This window comes from Hirundo rustica, chromosome Z (genome assembly GCF_015227805.2).
Source record: "Hirundo rustica isolate bHirRus1 chromosome Z, bHirRus1.pri.v3, whole genome shotgun sequence".
NCBI lineage: Eukaryota > Metazoa > Chordata > Aves > Passeriformes > Hirundinidae > Hirundo > Hirundo rustica.
Genome location: NC_053488.1, coordinates 78,320,634 through 78,347,472, shown reverse-complemented (window position 1 = coordinate 78,347,472; position 26,839 = coordinate 78,320,634). Strand labels below are relative to the sequence as shown.

At 38.9% G+C, this 26,839-nt stretch overlaps 1 protein-coding gene across 1 annotated transcript in view; it reads right to left on the bottom strand.

Annotated features, from left to right (window-relative positions):
• Positions 1-26,639, bottom strand: part of RAD23B (RAD23 homolog B, nucleotide excision repair protein) — a 35,696-nt gene extending 9,057 nt beyond the window's left edge. The window contains exons 1-6 of the mRNA XM_040090039.2: positions 26,453-26,639; positions 14,032-14,113; positions 11,505-11,584; positions 9,062-9,309; positions 5,914-5,969; positions 1,950-2,077 (exon numbers count right to left, since the gene is read on the bottom strand). Coding sequence (XP_039945973.2) covers positions 1,950-2,077; positions 5,914-5,969; positions 9,062-9,309; positions 11,505-11,584; positions 14,032-14,113; positions 26,453-26,518 — 660 coding nt within the window. The 5' untranslated portion in view covers positions 26,519-26,639. The remainder of the gene's footprint in view (positions 1-1,949; positions 2,078-5,913; positions 5,970-9,061; positions 9,310-11,504; positions 11,585-14,031; positions 14,114-26,452) is intronic.
• Between the last annotated feature and the right edge of the window lie 200 nt (positions 26,640-26,839).

Below are 26,839 nucleotides of genomic sequence, written 5' to 3'. Positions count from 1 at the left end.
TGGACAACAAGTAGAAAAACTTCAGGGCTCATCTGAGGAACAGCTGTGCTTTGATTGCAGTTTAAGTCCTTTCCAACACCTTGCCCTTGCTGTACCCAGGTTCTTTAAACCTGGACAGTGTTGTTACACTTACAGATCTCAATGTCTTAATCCTAATCTGCAGATCATATAAAAGATAGTGCTGATGATAGTTTGGAAGGAAGCCATGTAGAGAGAGGGTCAAAGAGCATTGTCCTCAACAGATCAGATCAAGAGTAACTAAGAAGAACCTAATTTTCATGCAGCAGGAGAGTAAGGAACATCTTCAGATCCCAGCAGACCCAGAACAGTTATAAAGACCATTTACAGCAAAAGTATTCTTCTAGAAGGATAGCAAAAATTCTGCCATCTAATATGGTCTCCAAGAGCAAGATCATTCCTCACTACTCCCTTTTCCAGCAGGAAAAAGAGGAAGAAAGAAGAAAATATTTTTCCAGTGAAGGATAACACAGAACATAAAGGGACATCTTATATAACAAAAGGACCCATTTTATACACAGGACCTACTGAAGGACAAGAAATGAACTGCTCATAGCAGTCAATGCATGTGGCAGACGTGACATATAGCTCCATCACAGGGGTATTCTATCTCAATTCTGGGATTTCTGAACAGAAATAAGCTAGAGGAGGGAAATGCCAGAAACCGAGTGCACCAGAATTGCACTTTGTGTTTAGGCCTGCCACACACAGCAGGCCCAAGACTTAAGGGAGGCACTGAATTCATGGTGTATTTACAGACTAGATTAACAGTAAACCCAACATTTTTACAACATGACAAACAAATGTTTTAACTTGCAGACTTATGACAGAGAACTGGGAGCTATTGCATTCACCCTTGCTTGGCCTAATACTAGTTGTGAACTGAACTTTTCACATTTCTTGTACTCAAAACATTTATTGTCAATTTGAAATCTGAAGATTACAAAGTCTTGGGAACATTAATGTAAGTACAATGCATGCCAAGGACTTGTAGTTGTAACTACTGAAGGAAAACTTCATTAACAAAATTAAAGTTTTATAACAGGAGGGTAAAGATGCCAGATATCTTACCAATCAATCAGAAATTCAATCCACATGCATTTTACAAAGATTAGGTCAAGATATCTGATTGCCAGATTTTAATAAAGTTCAGATCTGCTAAAAGGAAAAACCTTATCGGGGAAAAATGGTATGCCAGAGTGAAAATTACAGGTACTGGAAATACTGATTAAGCAACAAAATCAAATTCTATGGTGGCTACAATTCACCTGTCAGATCAAACAAGAAATAATCAAAAAAGCCCCTAAAACAACTCACAGGGTTTTCATTAAAGTGAAATTATTCTTCTATATCCTCTCTTGCCAATGAAGTTCACTTAACCCTTAAAGCTTTATTTATCAAATGAAAATTGTTTCTCTAAACACTGCTGAAATGAAAACATCAGTTAAATTAAGCACAATTAAAAAATTAAAATAAAACCTCTCTCAAGTCTTTCTGTTTGAAAGTACATTAAGAACACTGTGTATTATTAGCAAAAACAGTGAACTGGAACCTAAGGAATGGTGATGATAGAGATACAAAAGTACAACTAATCAACTAATGCTGTTACTAAGAGGTGACATGAAACCACTGAGCCAACCACTGGCTGTTAAAGCTATCACTGTAACTGGACGTATTTTACAGACATACCCATACCAATCAACAAAAAATGAAAGCAAAGAACTGGTAGAGGTGGCTATGGATTACTTCAGTGTTTTCTAGAACACACCACGTCTGTCAAAATTTCGATCTCATCTTTCCAGATGGAAAACATTACTCTCAGTGACTGAGTAATGTTCAAAACAACCAAAATCAAAGTGAAAGGTATTACAAAGATATTTGTTGGAAAACAAAAACTCAAAAAAGAAGGTGCAGGAAAGGTAAGTGCTCACCATCAGAAGGTATTCCACTGCTCTGTCAGGATTGTTGAAGCTGGCCCTCAGTGCTGCAATCACCTGCTCCCGCTCGTAGCCCATGGACATGATCTCAGTCACCATGTTCTCATAGGACTGACCAGTCACTAGAAGTGACAGGACCACCATTTTAAGGGAATGAGATGAAAATAATCACACACACACAAAAAAGAAGTTTCAATGGATAAGTGTAATTTCTACCTGAATTTCAGTTGTTCATTGAAAAGAGTACTTCATATCAACCATACCGTGGTTCTGTGGCTTTAATTCCAAATATATTCAATGGTTTCATTATGAATTTGATTGGAAATAGTGGTGGGTAATGAAGAAAATGTAAAACTTCCACTGACAAAAGCAGTACTTGTGATACTTGTGTACTTGTAATTGAAATAATGTTCTCTCTTCAGTGTTTTCATTTAAGGTCAAGGGCATCCTCACAGCTAATATTCAATTCCTGATGTAATCAAAAGAAGTTTCATGAAGCTTACATTTGGAAAAGTATTGATTTGAAATCTGCCTGTTAAATTATTAGCCATTGAGAATTTTCCAATAAAGATTTTCTGCTGTTGTTAGATGACAATTAGTGATGACCATCATATCGCTATATATTGCTATATGCTGGTGATCAAGATCAAAGTAATTTAATCAACTTAACTTGGATCAACTTAAACCACACAGAAGACTTAAAAGTTGTATTTAGGAAAGTCACTCAAGACTTCAGTGCAGGTTCAGGAAACCAAGTTATCTCATTTAATTCTTATCTCACTCAACATTTGACTAGATATCCATCACAACATATCCCCCATCTCTTACAAACAAAAAAGATGAAAACTGTCCCACACCTGCAATCAAGACAAAAGGTACATGCACTATATATGGAGCAATTTTAGGACAACTGTTCACTACACTAATGTCACTGCAAGGAACATTATTGTTTCTTTTCATAATACATTTAATTTTCCTGCCTCAAAAGCAGACAGCAAGTAAAACAATAATTTAAAAAAAAGCTAACTATTCTATTATACATTGTAATCGGGCAAATCTTCAAGGTTATCTTCCTGGGGAAAAAAAAAATACAAACACAGGCATTAAAATACCATCTCCTTCCTTGGACAAAGCTATTCCTGATCTCCGTGAAATCCTACTACTGACTGAATCTGCAACTAGCAAGTTAGTGACAGGAAAGTTAAATAATTAAGTCATCATAAAAAACAATTGATTAATAATAATATTACTAAAAAAAAAAAAAAAAAAAAAAAAAAAGAGTGAAAACAAATACAAAAGCTACTCTGTTAAGCTGTTAAGGCAAGTAAGTCATTAATTAAAAGAACCAAAGAAAACTTTTGTTTTATTCCCTTAGGGAGAAGATGTTTAACTCAAGCCAGCCTCACTGCCTGTTCCTTAACATGTGCTTCTAAATAATCAGTGGGTGTATGACTTAGGGCAGTATACTCAAGAACAAACAATACAACAGCCAAGGGTACTTGAGCATTATCATTTATTATAAATAAAGGATTTAAAAGTCTTGACTAATTGGAGTATTTATTATTTGGGCTTCAAAGTAATAATGCCAACCTGAGTTTAAGGAATGGTAAGTTCTTCATGTTTTCATACAGAACTACAAGATCATTCATTTCACATCTACCTGCATTTTTTTCAGACATGAAATTAAAAAATCACTTAAACTTTGCTCTAAAGATACTAGAGATACTAAAGATATCCATACTTCTATAGATAACTTCAGGGAACCAAAAAAGCCAAGCCAATAATTGTCCCAACACAATGATTTTGCTACTTCGGCTCATGTTCTTCCTTACACAGCACTAGTTTATCCTTACTAATCCTAAGAAACTAACCAAGCAGACAGAACACCTGTTGATGAAATTAGTTACTACTTGTATCGCTCTTTCAATATAAGCAAGGTAGAGACTAGAATAATATGAGAGACTTGATACAGTATAAAGATGCAAAAAGGCTGGCTTGCTCCACACAGGCTGCTACCTAAGGCATAATTAGAAGCCAAAGGAGGAAAACAGAAATACTGAAAATGTAGGTGCATGTACTACATACAGCCTACTTCACAAGTTTACAAGAGCAAGATCAAGAATAATATTCAGAAGCCACACACCAGCAATGTTATGATATAGAGTCAGGCCTATCTGTCCTTACTGCTAGTGAAAATGTTTGAGGTCAATGCTCAATTGATTCTGCTCTTTGCTCTTGTCTTTCAAATAACATTTTAAAGCTGAATTAACTCTCAAATCCAGCTCATTACACTCCCCACCATAACTCTTGTCCTATGGCCTAAAGAAAACTTAGGTTGCTCCTGTGAAAGATGTGGTTGCACAAGCACTGCAAGATATGCAGATCTTCATGTACCACACGAAGCCACATCACTTTTCAGCTTTTAACTGAAAACAACAGTTTTCACTTTCAATCACAGAAACCAATACCTGTTTTTAAAGCAAAGTCAATTAATTTAAGACTATGTAATTGAGAAGCCACAGTTAGAATACGTGTAGGATCCAGCTTAGGATGTGAAAACATAATCCATCAATTTGTGCAAGCAAATTCCCTTCAGGACATTTTTAAAGAAGAATCACAGAGTTCATGTCTATTGCCCTTGAATATTTTTTGGCTGACAACACTTACAGTATGCTTACCCAGAAAATCATACTCAATACCTCTTATTTCCAAACATGTTAGGGACATGGAGGTTTACTCCATCAGACACCAACCAAAGAACTTCCATATAAAATGGATTGTGAGGTGATGCTCTTGAAATATTTTGGGGTTTTCCCCTAATTTTGAAGAGTTTCGAATCAAGACCAGCACCTTCATTTAACTCACTGATCAACACTGTTTACACAAGTATTGGTGATGATCTCATCTTGGCCACTAAGATATTATGAATGGTTAAGAAAGTATCTTTGGTAGCAACAATCACTTCAGCCAGTTTAGTTCTGTTAGATTTTTGTCTCCTGCTATCAGTATCTACAACTGTTTTGGATCATGCAATTTAAAACAGCATGTCACACCTAAGATCTAAGCTGCAGCTAGACAGACTAAATCTAGTAGCTACCACTAACTCATGTAAAATGTTACTGCTCCTTCTAAATCACCCTGGGCTGCTTAATCATAGCACCTCTGCCTCAAATATATCCACACAAAAATCTAAGTGGAACTCTTTACTCGGTTTAACTCTTTGTACCAAATTGCAGCTTCATATTTAAAGACAAAACACAGAATAAAACCCCCACCTCCTCCTTATTTCTGTGCCTGAATTTGTTACACTCCAAAACAACACAAAAATTTCAGCAGAAGGAAGGAGTTGTGGGTTTGTCTAACAACTTCCTAGCTACTCAAATCAGCATAAATGAGGGGCAGACCCTCCTGTTGTCTTTATTCTGTCTATTCCACTGAGAAACAAAGATTATTTAAACTGTCAAAATAAAAGCAAGTTGACTGTAAATACATGGAAGCATTCGTTTCTCAGCCCAGATAGCAGCAGATCTGGTGAATTTATCTAATCTCAATGTGTCAAAAAAGCAAAGTACTTTCAAAGCTGGAACAAGTGAATAACAAAGGCAGCCATTTTATCAGCCCTGCACTCGGGGGTGCAAAAGTGAAAAGCACAATCATACTCACATCTAGTCTTCTATTCAAGGTACTTCAAAGAGAATAGTTAGAAGATAAATTAAAGCAAATGTGGAAGAAAAGGATCTTCCTTTTACACAATAAAAATATATAAAGGGAAATATTCTTCAGTAAAGTAGTCATTGAAACTGGTTCCAAGATATCAAGTTCAGGTCTTAGAGAAGAGCGCTTTGATTATAACTTTAACAATGACAGATACAGAAGAAAATGTCAACATCTCCTAATCTGTCATGTTTCTGTTGCACCAAAATAATGTCTACATTAAAAAAAAAAACTCACCACTTACCAAGTGCACTTATAGCATCCTCAAAAAGATTTGATCGAGATGTATCACCTGTTGTACTGTAAGATGAAGACAAGTGCAATGGTAATTACAAAAGTTTGGAAAACTTCCTGTTGTTGTTGTTTTTTGGTTTTTTTTTTTAAAGAAAAAAGAAAAAAAAGCAGCAGCAGCTGTAACACTTATAGCCCTTTTTGTTTCTAAAAAACCAACAAAGCTTTCCAAAGAGCTCTCTTTTGGTCCTATAGTGAGAACAGATTTTACAAACTTACAATGCTAGCATTTTTAACACAAGAATAACCTTCCCCCACTACCCCCCAGAAGTTTGGCTCTTGCCCATCTGCTCAGGGATTAGCCATCTGCTTGCTTGAATGCTTTAAAGGGTGGGAGAACAAGGTGGATTTTAAAAAGCACACAACAGTCTCACTAACTGCTTCCCCACAGTCACCAGCTTGACCTCAATGAGGACCCAAGGAGGTTGGTGACAAGCATTTATTAAAATCTCAGTATACTACTTTCCCAGGAATATAAACTGCTAAAATTTGCAATTACTCCATCTCAAGTTATCAAAGTTGTTCATTACAGGATTAAAGGCTCACCTCCAGGAACAGCAAGGAACACAGAGGCACAACACTAGGCAGAGGAATACCAGTTTTAACCAGCCACAGCCAAGGGTGCCTCATTCCCAGGGCTGCAAAATTAAAGCATCAGCCCCTTGGTCTCAGGGTGACACCCAGGGCGGGTCAACAGGACTCCTTCAAGGGCATTACAGCATACAGGGTGGTGCAACTCACTGTGGGGTGCCAGGAAAAAGTGTTGGGGGGAAATCTAGAGGAAGACCCAAAGGCAGGGAAAGAAAGCTTAAGGCACCATGCAGAAGAAAAGCACAGATCAAGAGAGCAAGAAGAGGATAAAAAGGGCCAGTCATATGCAGGAAACGCTTTCTGCACCTCATGCTCTGCACCTCACCACCTATCCATCCTGTCTTTTTATTAAATTCTACTTCTAAAAATTTTTCATAATGAAGGGGGTGTGTGTGTCTATTCTATATATACGTGTGCATGTGGAATTCCAAGTGTTCACAGGGACAGGGAATTGTGAGTTGGGAGGACCCAGACACCTGTGGAACCAGCAACTGCTGAGACAAGGCACTGTGGAAGTCTGAAGGCCAAGGACTGCAGCCAGTTCCTGGAATAGGGTTGCAGGGCTCAGGCAGTTCCCGCACCCTGGTCCCGAAAACTTAGCAAACTCTAAGGGACCAGCTATCAAAGCAGAAATTAATATTTTTCATTTGTGTTTTGTACATATTCATTTTGCAGTAGTGGGCTTTGCCCTACATAGCCAGAGGGGAATAAGATGTGGCTGAAGTATCTTGCATGAGTGCTAGGATTTTCCCTGCCTGAGCTGACCTAAGCAGCCAGACATACATTTATAGGTATATACATACTGTGTGTATATTTTGAGAACACATGTTCAGTCTTGATAATGTGATAGACTTGAGGACATGGAGCTGCAGGGTCCTCACATTTATCAGGCCACCAGAGTTGGCAACTCCTACCAGCAAGTGAAAGATCATCCGACTGATCTGCGTGTTTTCAGAAGACGCCACTAAAAATTCAACAAGGCACTTAGAGAGATCTCTGTAAGATCTATGCAAGAAAAAATTTGTTCCAACAAGAATGCTTTACTATTATCTGTCAGTAGTTAAGATTTACAATCAAAAAAAGATCAAAAGCAAAGCAGGATGCCAGCTGGCCTGGCCTTGGGTCAATAAATCTTGCCTTAGTAATTTAACTTCTAAAGCAAATTGGAAGCAAACAGTACTCACTGAAATCAAGGCAGGTGATAACCTTAATGTATATGTTAAATTATTTTGTTCCTCCCTGTTAAGTGTGTACACTGAGGCTTCCTTACTGCAGTTTTACAAAACTGCAACTTGTACACAAAAAACACTATTTCAATATAAATGACTGATCTTCAAACCTACTGGACAAACTGAGCAGGGAAAAAAAGAGAAAAAAAAAACCCACTCATTACTATTTTTTAACAACTAAATTAATTTGACTGATAAATGAAACTTCACTTGAATTCCATTTTTAAGAGATATTAATTTCTCAGAATTGCAAAATTAAATCATCAAATTGTGTATCTAGTGCAACAAATTTGTGATGAGTTTTTCAAGACATTAGGCAATTGCAAGTTTTGCTTTGTTATCATCAAATCAGTATTCAATGGTGTTTAAAATAAAATTACTTTAAAAAATATTGTCTTGTATTTTTAAGTGATTGTATTTTAAACACCAGTATTCCCAGAAATAACACACAAATAATTAAAACCCAGTGTATGGAAAATGAAGACCTGATCTATGCAGCACTTCAGGGACCATTAAATTTCAGTCAACAACATTTTAATCCCATGCAGTACTTAAGCAACTTAAGCAAAAAAAGGCAACAGCATGCAACAGGGATGAAACCTCTAACTTCCACCTGATTTTCTCAATTGTAGAAAATTGAGGTGAAAAGTTTCCCCAGGTCCCACAATTACCAGCAGATGGGCCAAAGCACATTCAGGAAAAAACAAACAAACAAACAAACCCCCAAAAAACCACAAACTAGACACGTCGTAGCTTTAAGGAATTACATGATTAAGAGCAATACCATATCCTACATTTTGGAAGAAAAAGCTCTTTCCAGAAATTAAGGGACTCATACAGCAATAAGGAATTTATGGTTCGAATCTGACCGACATGATCCAAAACACAGTCAGAGGGTTATGAGCAGGACAGGACACATTTTTTAAGACTTCAAGATTTTTGTGAGAAGTAGATCCCCACTGCAGAACATCCTCAGTCTGAAAAGAAACTTGCAGGACAGCAGCTCTGAAATGCCTAACAGGAGCTCAAGTCTTCTGTCGTTTAACTCTCCTCACCACAGGCTTTTTCCCAAGACCACACTTCACACAGGAGAAGGCATAAGCAAGAGTGTTTCTTACAATCAGTAATGTTACACCTCAGTCAGAGACTGAAATTACAGTTAAGAAAGAAGAAAAATTATATAAAATAGAGAGAGTGATTGGACTAACACTGTAATGAAAACTTAAAATCAAAACTAGAAGCAACAGAAATGGGAACCTGTTTTTGGAGGCTTATTCATACCTGTCAATTGATGATGGACTGACAGCAGCTGGTGCCTCAGGTGGTTTTTCTTCTGCCTTCTCCTCTTTCGCAGCACTCACAGGTACAGGTTCACAAGCCACTGTATCTGGTGCTGGCGGTGGAGGGACAGAAGCAGGAACAGGGGCTGGAACTGGGATTGGTGCGGCAACTGCTGTGGGAGCTGCAGTTGTTGAGCCAACAATGGAAGCAGCATTTGACGGCTGAGTCGCTCCAGCTGCTGCTTTGGGCTACAGGAGGACAACAGAGTTCAGGTACAGCACAAAGCTCATAAATCCATGGCTCTCTAGAGGCAACCCACTAAGTTCTGTTAAGACCATTTGTTTGATATTGCTGCCTAAACATCAAGTACAACATTAAAAGGTTGCAAGATATTAAATCTCTTATGCCCTTTGCTGCGTTCAAACAAGTAACTGAGGGCATCACTGAAATACTTACACACCTGAGCACTCACACTCTGAGGATAAAGTGAAATGCAAAGATCTAAATATTTACAGACCACAATTTTCTAAATATGAAAACAATCCAGTGTTTTACAAAAGCACATTTTCCAGAAGAAACCAAGCAAGTTGCAAAAAACATCTGCAGAACAAGCATAAGCTTTTCTCACCACTCAAATCTGGAAAAAAGTGATTAAGACAGAAATCACATTTCATTATGAATGCTGGAAAACAAGATGCAAAAAAAAATAAAACTTCACCTGCAACATGTTTTAGTTATGCAATCTTTGCATTCAGAGCACTACAATAAATCTCAAATAATTCACTTCTGAAGTAAGCACTAAAGATACAGCAGAATGAAGAACTACCAAATTTACAGCAGAATATTTAGAGCGAATAATACTTGTATGCAATTGTGAAATAATCTTCACATCTCTAATAGAAACTTGAATATTTTTGGATGCAGTATTAATCCCATTATACAGAAATAGCCCCAAGGGCTGACAAAGCTGACTCCAATTTTTGTCCTTCCAAGAGAAGTAACTGAACTTTAACAAAACTACTTATTCAAGGTGCACCACTTTCAGACATTGCCTACTTGAAGAAGAAAACATTTCCTCCTTTTGTCTGCAAGCAGAGGTAAGGTTAAGAATGAATAGCTTCCAACATGACATGCACAGTAAATAACATTTTAATAAACACTCAAAGAAAAACACTGACAACTGGAATGCAAGGGGGGTTATTCTCCTAAACCCTTAATGCAACAACATCTGAACATCAGATAAAGTCAGCAGTCTGTGCCTACATGACTGGGCATGTCTTATCCACAACAGAATCAGGAAAGGGCAATTGAGCTCCAAGACTAGCAAAAAGATTGTAAGACTGAAGAAATGTCAAAACTACAGTTTCTTTATTATCAGAATATGTATCAGGCTCTTCACGGAGATCTCCATTTAGAAACATAGAATTGTTGAGGAGACCTCTAAAGTGATTGAACCTAGCCCAACATTGCCACACCCACCACTAAACAGTGTCCTTAAGTGCCACAGCCACACATTTCATCAACACTCCCAGGAGTAGCAATTGCACAACTTCTCTGGAGTCTTCTGCTATCAACAAAATGAAAAACTGGACTCTGACATCTCATCTGCCCATGTTCTCTTGCACTGATAAATACTTCTGTAGCAAACCACAGAATTGAAAGCTTCATTTAGGAAGACAGCAATGACAGTTATCTTTAACAAGCCCACATGTTTAATTATGTTTAATACTACATGATAGAAATAAAGGGCAACAGAATATATGTTTTCTTTGTCAGGAGGAGGAACTCGAGCTTCAAAATTAATTTCATATTCTGAAACATAGATGAAGCCAGTTTTACTCAGATAGCAATGGTCTAGAATGCCTGGAAAATCAGTGCCTTGATTCCTGGAAGCAGCCTGACAACTGGTTCAGAGAAGAAATACTTCAAACACGTGTCACAGTCATTCCCTATAAATTGCGCTTGCAGTCTTTCAAAACCCACAGGTTTGTTTACTGCCAGATGTATTCTGTCTCCACTGGTTTATGCTGTTGAGTTTGACAGAAGAAAAAGCCATGAACTATGAAAAGCAGCATGGCAAGGCTGAAAAGAGTTCCATACAGATGATTTAACAACAAACTACCTAGGTTGCTTTCTTTCTTTTAATAATAAAAGGGAAAAAATGACAGAGAGACAAGAAATAATAAACAGTAAAATCAGCCATAATTTTTTTTTCTTTGATACAAACATTCAGCACAGAGCAACAGCAAAAATCAGCCTAGGCAAACCAAGACTGTGAAGCAGTATTTTTTTATCTATTCACACAAACTTTTTACAGCTGACCTGAACTTACATATGATAAAATTCCACTGGCTTTAAGGATAGGCATATACAATCACTCATCACAAGAAAAAAATAGAATTAAATTAATGAAGCTTCCTATTCAAAAGAAGCAATTACTCACTTTTGTCACCATAACCACCACGAAGTTCTTCTCATCTATTTTGTATTCTTTAAGAGCAGTTTCATCATTAAGGATTTTACCTGGGAAATCAAACAGGAAGAAATTAAGAAGTTGCTTAGCAAATCAATAGATGATCTTGGATCACAAAAACATGGTTTATGCAGATTTACAAATGTTCAACAAGCCAACAAAAAGAAGTTTGGTCATTAAGCTTCAGCAGTAGAGTTACAATTTTCCTTGTGTGATGTACAGAGTAGTGGATAGTTTGAGGGTTGCTGCCCCATGTGCTGAAGATGCTTTAAAACCATTTAAAATAAAACCATTAAATTTGGAAAGATTCACTGGATCCTTAACAAAGATACACGTAATACAGAGGAAAGGTGTTAACACACAGAAAGCTTAACCATGTAACTTATGTCTGCTTACACAGTAAGGGTAATTCCTTTCTACTTATCTTCCATTTGTTCTTCAGATAAGAGCATTACCTGCAATAACAAGCATCTGACCTTGCAACTTTAACAAATTTCAAGGCTAAAACATTAGAAAAAGCTACAACCATTCCATAACTTGCTACCTTGAGAGAAGGATGAAAAAGCTATCAGACAAACCTAGAAACATTTGTTATACTATGACTTTTGATGTTCCATAAGAAGAGATGGTACTGTGACAAAATAGATTTGTATCACTTCAACTTAAGAACACAGTAAGCCACATACTTTTTGTCTTTTCTTAGAACAAGCTGACTTAGAGGTCACACCACAAATCAGAAAAGCAAGTATGTATTTCAGCAAGTTTTATAGCACTGATTTCTACTACAGAATTTTCAGGGAATATTTTACAATTTAAACCAATTTTCTGAAGATATGCCACAGAGTGCTTCCATTTCACAACCTCTCTAGCAGACTGCAACTAGAAGGACATATCCTTATCCTGATGATTGCAAGGAAATCAACACATACACTTTATGGCACGCAAAACACAAAAGACTAGTTCCACCAGTCTTGCAGGTCAAATATTCAAGGAAGCATTACACATAGTGCAGTAATAGCATGCTAATACCTGTAAGCATCTGACTCAGAATCTGCATTTACTTACAATTTTTATAGGCACTTTGGGGAAGGCTTTAATGAATATGTATGTAATATAATATATATACTTTATAGAAGTATCTGTACAGACATCCTGTCTTCTCAGAACACACCACTCAGGGTTTCTAGATCTTGCCCTAATGCAGATGTCAACACAATGCATCTGCCTCTCTAATCAAAGTCAGCTGGGGCTATTACTGCTTTATCAAACTACAAAAATTCTACAGCTCATTTTAATAAAAGTAAAAACATTATCAGTATAACCTCGTGTCTCTTGTCCAAGAAAAAGATAAAAAGATGATCCATCTTTGGATATTATATTCCCAATCTTATTTCCTACTGCTAGTGAGGATTATTCAATACTGCAGAGTCATTCTGGCTTCGGAAAACACTCAAGTCATGGCACAGAATTTATGCAATTTTTGATTTTTGCTATCACAGAAGCACAATTTTAAGAGTGCCATTCAGTTACACACATTGCAAAAGCCTTCTGCTGGGTTCACATTTCTTGGCTATGCATAAGACTTCCACCTTAATGTTCTTGACATGCACGCCCCCCACCAACATACCAGGGACATAAAACTTGCTATAAGATGTAGTCTAGAGGAGCTATACTAACACAAAGACTCACAACTTAACTTCTCTCCCATTAGCATCTCTCCACAGTTAACACTAGCTTTAGCTTATTACAAGTGAAAAAGACAATACTTGTTAGAAAGCAGTGCATGACAAAAGTGAAAACTCCACCAAGTTTATTTCAAGCTCAGTTTTAGAGGAAAAAAAACACTAGAGGGAGCATTGGAATAGGACCAAAGTTCTGCCATGATGTGAGAACAGAAAATGGATTTCTCTATTAGCACCAGAATGAACAAGGCAAGTAAAATAAAGCTCAAATAAAGTTAATTTCACGTTTTTAACTCACATTAGCCTGCTTTTTGCCAGTATATAATACACATTTCTAGTGACAGAGCTTAAAAATATTGAAAGTACCTTTTTACAGAAAGGATTTGGTGGTGAGTTTCTTTTGTTAATCAAAAAGAAGTAATCTGTTTTTTAATTCTCTGAGGTATATACAGCAATACTTCAGCTATACACAGCATAAATTGAACAAGAAAAGAATTAAGCCAGAACAGCAGCTTTGACCTGCTTAAATCCTGAATTCTTGTAACAAAAGCTATTTCTTCTTCACCCAGCATATCCCCAAGACATCGTGTTACAAGAGCAAAGATGACAGACACACTTGCGTTAAAACCTAAAAAAACCATCTAATTCAAATAAAGAGTTCCTTTTGACACTGAGTTTGTTTTTGTGTTACTGAGGGTTTTAATCCTGTCTGTACTTCAGTTCTCAGAATTCTTAGAAGACTTAACACTCATATCCAAACCAAACAACATAAAATAAGGCAAATTCAGATAAGTTACCTTCAGAATATCCATTACCTGCATAAATAAGTTTTTGGCCAGCTACTGGAAAGGCATCTTTCCCCCTTTCTGATTCAATCTTCTCTTTCAATGCCTTCACCTAAAGCACAAAAACAGTCTTAATGAAAATAAAATTCACAGTACAAACCTAATAAGTATACTTTTAAATACTGAAGAGTAGTTTCAATCACCCCTTGATTATGTCAAGTTATCAGTCTTCTGAATATGTCACTTTGCAGAGCAACATGTCCCTTTCCCAAATAGTCTTCTGTGCTGAATCAAATTACATAATTCATTTTTCCATGAGAAGTTATTAGTATGAGTGTACAACACAGTGAAAAAGTAAATTAAGAAATTTGGGGAACAAAAATGTTTTCATCTCTTGACCCATCTGTCCTATTCTTTCCCTGAATGCAGGGGAGAAAAACACCAGCTAAAAAGAGAGCTGAAGGTTTTCATCATCATAACCACTTTACAGGGAATGCCACGGTTTGGTTTGGTGAGATTACCATGACATTCAACCTTGAAGTCCTCATATGCAAAAACTTGAGCAAAATGTTCAGATGCTTATCTTACATAAACTGTTTTCAACTCCTCCCCCTCCACCACAATTTCTGGAACTTCACACAGCAACTCTAAGCCTACACATTTACTTGCTTGCATGGACCACTGATGCATCATCCACAGTTTCACAGCACCAATAGCACAAGTGGCACTGCTAGTTGTCATGTGTAAAAATGCTCTCAATTCTCCAGAAAGACTCCGTAATGCTGCCCTGAGGAGGTAAAGCAAGCTCCTGTAAAAGCACACACATCTACAGTCATGTTTTAAGACAAACTGCCTGCACAGTCAATTCTTCTTGCTTTCATGCAAACACCCCCAGTATACGCAAAACAAGGACAACCAATCTGCTACTAGCTTACTAGTACAAGCTAATATCACCTTCTAAAGGTTGGGTTTGGTTTGTTGTTTTTTTTTTTTTTTAGAATATTCAAAAAACCTTTTTCATATAAAACTCTGCAAGGATACAGAATGCATCATATTGCTTCTCTCTATGGAACTAAACAAAAATAGGGAGCCAGCTCTTTTTCCCCAGCAGATAAAGAAAGGAAGCTTTTGGTATTTTTTTATCATATGTGCCATCCCAGCATCTGCCAAACGCTTTGGAATTAGTCTTCAACCAGGCAGTTGCTTTTCCACAGCAAAACTAAGAGGGGTTCACTGCCACCCCTAAGTCCTGGAGACAATCAAACTTGACAGTAACTTGCTGAAAGCATCATCATTCTCATGCACTTATTTTACAAGAATCTGTCCTATTCTTGGATTTACATTTATTTATACTTTCTTGAAAATTAAAAATATAACTTGTTAATTCCTCCCCAATTTTAAGGATGGAAGTCACTCCCATTGCTACTGAACAATCTTCTTCACCACAGATCCAGGATTTTTTTTCTAAATTTTAATAATAATACTGCCTAATACTTCACACAACTTCAGTTAAAGTCCGACATGCACTAGGGCAAATTAATCCCTTGAACCATGTTAAAAGCCTGTTATGTTTCCAAATGTCTACTTTTTAACACTCTCCTTATGTATTATTATACTTATGCACTTATACCAATCACTCAAGGATAATGACCCAAGGCTATTTCTTTTATACGTAGTTACTATGTTTATCATAGATTTGTAACAAATATTACAATGTGACTAACATGTATAATCTATTTTGAGGGAGAAAATTAAAGTTTGTTTCATGTCCACTACATCAATCAAGGCATTGCTTCATCACTTTGTCTTCTTCATTTTCTATTGTTTTATTCCAGACAGTCTTTTTCCCACAAGGAACAAAACTAAGATGTGTTCTCTCAAACATAAATTTTGAACAACTAGAAGTCTAGGTCAGGACATACTGAACACATATGTTGATTTACTATGCAATAATTTGACTTATGAAAAGGAGTTAAGATATTTGCTGAAGGAGGATCCAACAATTCATTTGCCTTTGCTGACTATCTGCATCATTTCCCCTTATTATTACTGTGCTATGATTGATGTACTGCAAGCGACCTGAGGCACTGCATTCTTCCAAAACATCCCAAAATGTTCCCCCTTCTATAAGCCTGCAACAAACTATGCTTTCAACCCATTGGCAGGTGGCATTCAACTCCAGACATAGGCAAACTTCTATTACACCATGGGGTCAAGGGAAATGAGAAAAAAAACCCTTTTCTGGGAATCTGTTGCAGTGTTTCACTATTCTCACTGTACTAAATCCCTTCCTTACATCTACTCTTAACAACAAAAAGTCTGTCCCCATCTTTCTTGTAAGCCCCCATTTGGCACTGGAAGGCTCTCCAAGGTCTCCCCAGAGTCTTATCTTCTCCAGCTTGAACAACCCCAGCTCTCCCAGCTTGTCTCCATCGGAGACGTACTCCACCCTCTGCAGATCTTCATGGCCTCATCTGGACCAGCTCCAACAGATCTACATCTTTCATGTGCTGAGGACCACCAAGAGCATGCAGGCCCATGTTCCACAGGATTACACCTAGGAAAACTAACTCAGCAGATACAGGCGGTTTCAGCCTTGTTGGACGTTCAGGTGGCGGTGCTTCAGCTATACAGTCCCCACCCACAATCCAAAAACCCTCTCTGCATATTAATACTGCCATAATTTTTATTATTGTGGTGGTCTAGGTCAGGACAGACTAAAAATATATACTAATTACTATGCAGTAACTGGATCGATGTGAAGAAGTTTGGTATTTATTGTCTCATTGAAGTAGTTATCAATGCAAATAACACCATGAAGTTACAGAACCATGGTGGTTCTGCACATAAAAACAAACTACAGGTTGGCTCCTAAAGAACAGAGACAATCTTTGGCTAAAGCTTACAAATACAGGGGCCACCATTAATTTCTTAATTCTTGAAAAGACTGGAAATCCAGAGAAGACAAGGCCGTTAGTTTTCAGGGATGGTCTTTATTCTCTGCCTGTATTCCTACCACATACATCAATCAGTTTAAGAACAGATTATATCCTAAATTGGAACACAAATCACTCCAGTTCTCCAGCTGACAGCTTACAAAAATCTAAAAGAAATTCAAGCTTAACGAAACTGAGCCAATTTCCAGTATTTTGCTATCTATGCCCAGGGACACTGCCATTTCCAAAGGGAAAGATCAGTTACACAGGTCTCTCATTTAAATGGACATTCACTCTACTGCAAACTTTTGCCATTCAAAGATATCCAATATGTCACGGTGACTGACAGTAACACACCATAGGCTCCAAATTACAGATTAAAAATTCTGTAATGTCATTCAAGTTGCTCCTTTAAAACTGAAAATACACCAAATAATCTAGTAATTTCCAGATTACATTCACGAACATTTCAGAGCATTGCTTAACTACTTTATAAAGAACAGTGATTTAGAGAAGGGAATCTGTCATATCTCAAATGAATACAATGAAATGATAGCATCATACCTATTCAAAGGAACAAACAAAAGGATTTAAACCAACTCTTCACTACTACAGCTTGAACCTGCAAGAAAATACGAACTTCAGCAGCAGACTTCATCATTCTCCTATTAGAGCCAGAAGTTCAAGAAACACTTAGGCTAAAATAAAAAGTGATTGCTTATTCTTCTGGCTTTCATCACTGCCTAGCCTAGGAGGCCAGAAACACATAATTTGCAGAGGATACAATACTAATTCTCAGAACAAAAAAAGGAAGAGATAAGATCAAATACATCAATTTTAGCAGTGACATTCCAGGGGCATAGAATTTCCTCTTATAGTTCTAACTGGAGTGACTGAAGGCATGGTGAGAAATAACTGTGCCGTTAATTATGCTAAGAGAAGAAAATGCATGACGGTACAACAACCTGTATGTCAGACAGTAGTCTGATCCATTTTCATTTAGATTTAAACCATAGATGCTCAATTTTAAAGGAGGAATTTAAAAAACAAAGAGAGAAAGAGAGAGAGAGAGAAAGCCCTCTCAATGCTTTTCTGAAAAGACAGCTGCATCTTCCAGCTGCTGGTACAGTGAATTGCTGAAAAAAGCAACATCTTAAACATTGCCTCTAGCAAATTAGGTTGCTGGGAACCTAGTCTTCAGCACCATCATTGTTTATTAAATGGAAATTAATTTTGGGGAAGCACACCTAGCGTATTGATCTGTCAAACTGAGAAATCGTCCATAGATTATGATTTATTTTTCTCATAAAACATACAGATCCATAAACCAAACCTTCAGGCTTCCTAGCTTTGTTCAACCTGATTAGAGCTCAAAATGCATTTCAGTCCTCACCAAATCCCATTTTTCCTCTGACCTTAATAAAATTTCAGAGCACAATAAACAGAACCTGTACTTTATGGCAATACCTTTATGAAAGAGCAACAATTCATCTACAAACACTTTGCCGTAAAGATTCAGAAACAGCACACTTACAAGTAAGAGGACTTTCTTCTGTCCCCTATGAATTTAGACACTAAACTCTCCCTACTAGTCAGAAACTGAATGCAATATATGAGAATACATGGCATGCAACCTGTTTAATTAAGAGCTAGAGCTGATTGACTCCTAACTGAAAAACTGAGGTCTTCCAAAGAAACACCAGTCATCAACTGCATCCCAGACAGGCATCTAAAAATGGGTTTCATGAAATCACCAGTGCTCAGTTTCCCAGTTGCTCCTGGCAGTCACTTTTTGCCAGCTACACAAGCAGAGCACCCTGTGTTCCAGCCAGGCAAGCACCTCCATTGATCACAAACCCTTCCCTCTCACACACCAATTTTCATTTCTTCTACCTCATATAAATGCTAACACAGAAGAGGCAAAACCCATCAGTTTATTCAGAGACTCATTTCACAAATCCTAATGAAAGAGTGAACAGTGTACTTCCACAGGTTTTAATGTATAGTTACACAGTCAAGACAAATTGCTGAATTTCTTGAGATGTTGGGAGAAACTGAATACAAAACTGGAAAGGATCTCTTCTGACATCAAGCCACAAACCCACCAGATCCCCCAGAGTATTTGTCAAGAATTTGATGCATCCACAGACATGGTTGTTTGATATGTTTATCATGAGGCTGCTACCAAGTTTACTCTGATATCGGAAGTCTTTTCCTAGTTTCCAGCCCAAGTTAATTCACAGACTATTAATATTGATTTGTTCTTATGCTGATGTTATAATTGAAGCACAATTAGCCTTCCCACATCCCTTGGTGCTTGCCGATGTAAAACATTTACACTATTTCACCCAAATTTGTGAGCTAAGCTAAGCAGGTCTCCCTTAGTTTGCTTTCATGTCAGAGTCAGAGTTTTCCACAGGCTCCAGGCACCCCTTTCCAAAAGCAGAAATTCATTGCTTTGGTGGCCAGCATATTGAAGCAGAATATAGCATCACTGTCTAGATCTATGCTCTTCAGGGCTTCACCTTTTAAAGAACCCAATTCCAATTAATGTATGCTGCTCATTGTAGAGCATTACTAATTGAGACTGACCCTCAATTAGGCAGCCAGGTACTAATGGTAAACTTTGTGTTTGTCAGTGTCATCGTGTTTCTGTTGATTTATACTCAAATTTTAATCAAATGGATTAAAGGACTGTGAAGAGATGGATCCCAAGACCAAATCTGAAAGACCCTCACTACCAACCTAGCTACTGCTGAACTGCTTCTCTTTAAGAATAAATGCTGCACAGAGGGTTTTTTCTTTTAATATACCTTATAATTCGCTCTTCATCTTTTTCTGTAGTTGGCTAACAGGTTTCTCCCAGACTTTGGGAAAAGTCTTAGTTAGACAAGAACAAAAGCTTTTACTCCAAAGGGCTTTGCTCTTTTCCTCCTCTCTGAGAGAGGGCATCATAGTCTGAAAACTTGTTTAGAATTTAGGCTTAATATTACTGAGTTTTCTCCTCCCACTGCCTTTGCAAAATTTACCACATGTTACACTGCTTTATATTCTGACACTGTTCAAAGTCAGGAGAGGACAATGCAGCTGTATAGACAATAAACCTGCTAATGAAGCAACAAACTGACCAGTGCAACAGGTTTTACTACCCTTAATCAAACTCCATGATCAGCAACTGAATAATGACAAATATTGTGCCTACTAATGAAAACATGCAGAGGATAAGAAACTACTAAACTCCTAAGTCGATGCTTTACAGTACTTTTACTGTAAGAATGCTTTTAGTTCCAGCTTCTTCTTTCTCCAAATTATGAAAGGTTTTTCTGGCACAAAACTCCATGTACAGTGTTCTCTTATATTGTCTTTCTAAAGAGGACACGCATATCTAATCAGAAGGCAATCATAGCGGTTAGATGAACAGATCACTGCCCTACTTGAGGCCTCAAAGGCATAACAGATACAGTAATTGAGAAGAACCACAGGAGAAGAAGAGCCTTGTGAATCCAGTCAGATTTACAAGCTTAGTAAGTGCCTGGGAAAAAAACCTCCAGTTGTATTCAAATAAACAAGGCATCTAGAATTACGCTAACATCTAAAAACAGACAGGATAAAGCATTCATAAGCTCCTTTATTTACTTGCTGCCTCTACTGTTGCTGAAGTTTGCATACAAAAAAAGAAGCAGCATTCTCTGAAGAAAAAGTCTGGAATTGTCAAGGTAAAAATCCAAATTTAGCCCTGATACTCTGCAATTACCTCTACCTTTCTAATCTCCTCTACAAAATTGAGCTCATCTACACACAAGTGAAATTTACAAGTCTAGTAGTTGTTATGCACTGACCAAAGATCAACGAAAATAATTTCTGATCTCAAAGCTGATGCTTCTGTCCTGCATTTCAAAACTGATCTAAGCCCTGCCTGAAAGAGGATACACTAGAGGCAGTTTTCTGATGCAAAAAGGTGACCAGAAGAGCTGCATTCATGCAGCTCTGTACTAACACAGGAACATAAATTTCAACCTAAAGCAGATCTTTCAGGAATCTGCAGCTTGAAGAAAAGTAGAAAGATGGACAGTCCTCTGAAGCCACAAAAGCTTGATTTGGGAAGAAAGCTTACAATCTGAGCGGTGACTCTTGCATGGTCTTGTTGATCCTCCTGTAGCTTTGGGCAGACAACTTATACAAGGGGCATATTCCCCACAAACTGATTTACAAGTATAAAAGTGACACAGTTGTTTGAGAGTGAAGAAAATTGACAAGCCATTTTGATCAATTCTAAAAAGACACTCAAAAAACCCTTTTCCAAGACTTCACTGCTGACCAGCCAGTTGGAGGAGTGCCTCTGACACAGAAACACGGGGAAAGACAAAGAGAGGGAGAACCAGAATCAGTGCGTAGACAACACTCTGTGTGCGCACAGCCACAGCAGGCCCTTCCCTCTCCTTTTCCAGTCCCTTTGGTGCTCCCTGCAGGACAGGGACAGCCATCCTTACAGGCTCTAGGTAAGACATGCTGCACATCACCATCTCCTGTGAAATAAAGAGAGATTTGTTTCACTGAGTCCGCTCCACCCACAGGAACTGTGACCAAAGACACAAACCTTGGTGGGAGAAAACATTGCCAGCTGTTCCTTTCAGTGCTGTAAATTGACAACCCCTTTCTCACACCTATTGATAACATTTTCTGTGTTTCAGGAATTCAAAGAAAACATTTTTGAAACGTTTGCGAGTAAACACAGACATTTACGCACAAGGACAGCAATGAGACTCCAGACAGTAGCAGGACCATCTGCTCATAATAATCCTTTTTAATTAAAATGTACTCTCCGCTTTCACCAACTTTCAAAGGGAACACCTTCCAGCCTGTTGTTACCCATATCAAGGACAGATACCCTTGCTTTCCAGTCATACCTGCAAAATAAGCCTTAAATATATGTACAGAACCATCCTCACGTGTATAACAAGTTCTATATTTAACATCTCAGTGTACTAGCCACCTTGGGAATGGTGACCCAAGAAAGTTTAGATTTTGAGAAATACAGCACATAATATTGCCAAATTACTAAAAGTACAAAGCTAACTTTTCTTTGCTGATAGCTAAACAGGGTAAGAACATTCTAAATAAAATAGTTGAAAAATTATGGGCAGAGCCACAGTATTTGAAAAATGGACAACATGTAAAAATATATTCGAATATAAATAAAATAACTTTAGTTACATTAAGTCATTTATGCTATCTTATATTTTTCTTTATTTATTTTTTTTAATGTGTCATCCTGCTCAAAGTTCTTTGGAAATTATATTTGAAACACTCACTAGAGTTTCAGCAAAATATTCCTGAACATATGAAAACCCACCCTTCTTCAGCCAAGAATGAGAACAACTTCTTTGCTTGAAAATTCTAATTCTAACCAGGACACAGAAAAGGACTATCCACCAAAGAAAAGCAGTAGCAAAAAGCCCCTACAGAGTTAATGAAACAAATATGAATTATAACAGACCATAACTCATAAATGCTACAGATTGCAAAGAAAGTATGAAAACAATAATAATAAAAAATGTATCTACTCTTACTCTAGTGATCTCTGAAGTTATAATTTTGCAGAGTCATGTATCAAACCACAAGCAGCAAGTACAAGCCCTTCAAATTCACACCTCCTCTGCCTGTGCAAGCACACACACATCCCCAATAAAATCCTAAAGGGAGGCAAGAACAACAAAACAATCCTCCAGAAGAGAAAAATAGCTACTGTACAACCCAAAGAGCAATTACAGAAAAATACCAAGACTTGAAACAGAAAAACATCTTTAACTTAGAAGGGCACTTTTGGATTTTGAACGAAGCACTTTTCCTCTAACCACTAAAACGATAAACTTCCAGAGAAATACAAAAACAATCCTCTTACCCTCAACTGCTGGAGGATTAACCTGCACTGAAAAACATACAGGAAGGAGGTTATCAAGAGTACATTCATACTCATTCACAAATAACAAACTAGAGTCAGCTTTCATCATTTCACTCAGTTAGAAGGATCACCCTGATTCTTCCAGAACTGTTATAAAGTTAATTCTTCTGACACAGTAACATTAGCATCCAGAAATCTCCATAAACACATTTAAATAAAGCATACACATACTAAAGACACACCAGAACACAGCAGAAGCCCAAACATCCAAAACTAAGTGTTTTGCTGACATGGTGTTAATCAAGCTGGCTTTTTCCTGGGTGTTCAAGTGCTGTGGTACAACAGTGAAATGTGAAAGCCCATATTATGTGACACAGAGACTGCGGTCAAAAGACTGCTGACATCCTGAATATTCCTTGCACTTAACTGCATTTTGACAACCAGGTTTTTAGGTTAACAGTGCACGGGGAGCTGAAAACAAAACAGGACAGACTTAACTTTAGCCTGGTGTTTCACTTTCCAAGTTAGGAATGTTTGTTGAAGATTTTTAAAACTGCTTTGTGTCTACAACGGAAGTAGTAACCACAACTCACCACAGACAAGAGATGTGGCTACACAGGTCTGCAGCAGTGTCAGACAGTGCTTATTATTTGCTCCAAACACAATGTTTCACATATTTATTTTCTCACAGAGAGGCAACAAAAGAAGCAACAGCTTGTGCAGATGGATACATGCTTTCATGTTAAGTCTGCAGGCTCAAACCCTGAGTGGCCCCGCTCAGAAGGCCAGAATAACCACAATGGGTAAATCCACCACTGGGTGGAACCTGATGGGTGGGTGCATCATAGAACTTAAGGAAAAACAGCCAGGCTTGCGAAAATTTCATTTGATAACAGCCTTTCTCCAATATCAGGGCCTGAGGCTAAACCTTTTCATCTTTAGTCAGAGTACCGGAGAGTCTTCACCCCGTGCTCAGGCAAGCAAGATAGCTTGAAGTATAGTTTTTATTCACTCAAAATACACAGGTGGCCAATGTTTTAAAACACAACCAAACCAAAACTAGTCACACTACTGAAGGCAAGTTTAAAACTCAACTGTGTGATTTAATAGGAAAAAAAAAAAAAAATAAAAAATAAAACATCTGCTTCTGCAAAAAGCTAATTAGAAAGGCTAATTAGTTATTAGGAAGTGTGTTGCTTCAAATTCTTACTGGAGGTTGGTTTAAATACTCCTATCAACAACAGCTCTCAGTTACAAGCACTAAGTTCTGTCAGAATGCTACATTGCACAGTAACATCAAATCTCTCCAGATTAATTTGGTACTGAGGGTAAGGGGAGAAACTGCTAGGAACACAAAAGCAATTTTACAGAACCAGAACCCAACTTCAGAGCAACAGGCTTCCTGTGCCTATTGCAACTACATGATTTTTGGCCTTGTCACAACATAGGGCAGAACTCCAAGTAAACAAGCCTACCTCTGAGAAACACACACATGGTCCAAAGACTAAAAGTAATGTTTCCCAAACTACATGAAACATGTTTTAAGGTCTCAGGAAATTAATCTAAGAAACTAGCGCACTTAGCTAAGATTTGCGTATTCCAAAAAATCTGAGAACTCCAAAGCACACAATTGTGACACACTTCCTCAACATATCGTATTTCAAAGCATTTTCTCATTTTAAAACTCAGTTTGTAATTGAAGGCTCAAAGCTGAACTTCTCTTTACTAACTTATCTGATTTTTAACATTTCCAACAGTAATTTCTTTATAATTTTCTAAAAAGTGTGCCACAGAAATTTAAACAAGTTTTTCATCTCTTCAGCTAATAATAAGATAAAGTCTTTACTCCATTCTTTTTAAAACAAAGTTCTCAAATTCTACCAGATTTCCTGTCTTACCACCCATTCCTGGCCAAAACCTGAAGTTATGCTCGTGAGGATCATTTTTCTTTTGAGCTACTGTAGCAGCTACATTTATAAACAGAGGGCACATTCTCATTTCCCACAATCCAACTTGTAGTCATTGCATTCTGCTGTCTCATAAATTGGTGAGGGCTTTGAGTGGCAACATTCCTCCAGTCCTCTCCTTGAATTTACTTTCCAGGACCTTACTGAATGCAAGAGGGAAAAAAAAAAAAAAAACCCTCAGTACGAGCAAAAACTTATGTTTTAAATATTCGAAGGTTTCTGACTCATGCTGCTGCTAGGCATTTGCCATGTTCCTCAGTCACAATGGTAACCCAAATGAGCTCTCAGCCCAACTTTCAACTGTCATCCTTTATATTTCTTAACATGGAAGAGGGTAAACCAACAGACTAAAAAAGCAGACATAACGTTCCAATAGTTTCTAAAGCTTCAATGCCCACCTGTCACAGGAAAGGCTGCTGGAAAGGAAAGCTGCCAGCCTCCCCAGATCTTTCCAACCAAGGCCACGAGTGTGTTCGGACTTGGCTATCAGAGCAACCATCCCTGCTCAGGCAAGTGACAAGGCAACTTCCAACCCTGCCAACTCACTTAAGGCCTTTCATCTCAGAATGCTGCATACCCCCGAGGATTTTCCAGTGGGCTCCCATGTGCCAGAAGAAGCATAACACCGGGAAGCAAAACCTGTCTCCTCCTCACTCACAGCATCATCAGACACATCCAAAAGTACCAGGAAGGGGAAAAAGGCTGCTGTGGACCCCATCACACACCCTGAAACCAGCTCCACCGAGGTCAGCAGAGTCTCTCTTGCACTCCCTCCCCTCCTAAGTGCAGACTGAATAAGCACTGCAGCTCGCCCCGTGAGGCCAAACAATAAATCCTCTCCGAACACTCCTACCTCCATAGCACACACCTGCCCGAACACACAACCATGCACCTGGGAGCAGCTCCTCTCCAAATCACACTCCTGCCCCAGCAGAAAGCCCCCACACTTCCCAGCGTTTCCCTTGTGGGAATCCATGGAAGGATGGGAAGTACAACCACGTGTTCCTTCTGATGCACCCCCAGCCCCACCCCAGGAGAGAGATGCTCTCGCAAAATCCCCTCTCCCAGGCGCTTCCATTATAAACCAGCAGCGATCTGTGCCCCACTGACTGCTAACCCATGGCACCCCGCTTCCCGAAAGGAAAAACTTTCGTTTCCTATAGCGCTCCTCTCCTCCCAAGGACTACATGAGATATTTAATCGCCCTCCCACCTCCCAGGCTATTTCCCCTTTCCACCTCAGAGCTATTCCCCCTCCCACCTCCGGGGGTTCTCCTCAAAAACAAGGGGGGAAAAATCCTTCCGCCGGAGGTTTGGCCACGGCAGCCCCTTTCCTTCGGCGGTAGGAAATCACTCTTACCCTTCAGCATCCCGAGGAAAAGGGGTCCCTCAATCACCCCTGGCTGAGCTCACACTCTTCCCCCGTCCCCGAATCTCCCAAAATCGTCCCGGCGGACACCGCATCACCTCCGAGGCCCCAACCCATCACTGAACCTCCGGCCACCTCCACCGAGGGTATCCGTCCCCCCCTTTCCCTGGGAGCCAGGGCACAGATTCCCGCATCCCTCTCCACGGCCGAGTCCGGGGCGGGGGGGGGGGGGGGTTGGGGGGAGGGCAGGTGGGCAAGGAGCCCGGGAATGGCCGCACCGTCTCCTCGGGGTCGATGTCGATGCGGAAGGTTTGCTGCTGCAGCGTCTTCAGCGTGATCTGCATGGCGGCGGGTACGTGCCGCGCTCCGGCCGCCCTCGTCCCTTCCCCGGGAAGAGGTGGCGGGGAAGAGGCCGGGAAAGGGAGGAGGAGGAGGGAGGCGGTGTCGGCCTCGGCGGGGGGCGGGACGCGCATGCGCCGCCTGAGGCGCCCGGCACGGCGCAGGCGCGCGCGCGCCTGGGGGCGGGGAGAGCGGGAGGTGGGGTGAGGGCAGACGCAGACGTAGGGGTGTATGCGTACAGAGAGAGAGAGAGAGAGGAAGAGAGAGAGGGGAAAAAAAAGAGAAAAGAGAGCGATTGCGGGGTGAAGCGTCTGTGAAGTCATCGA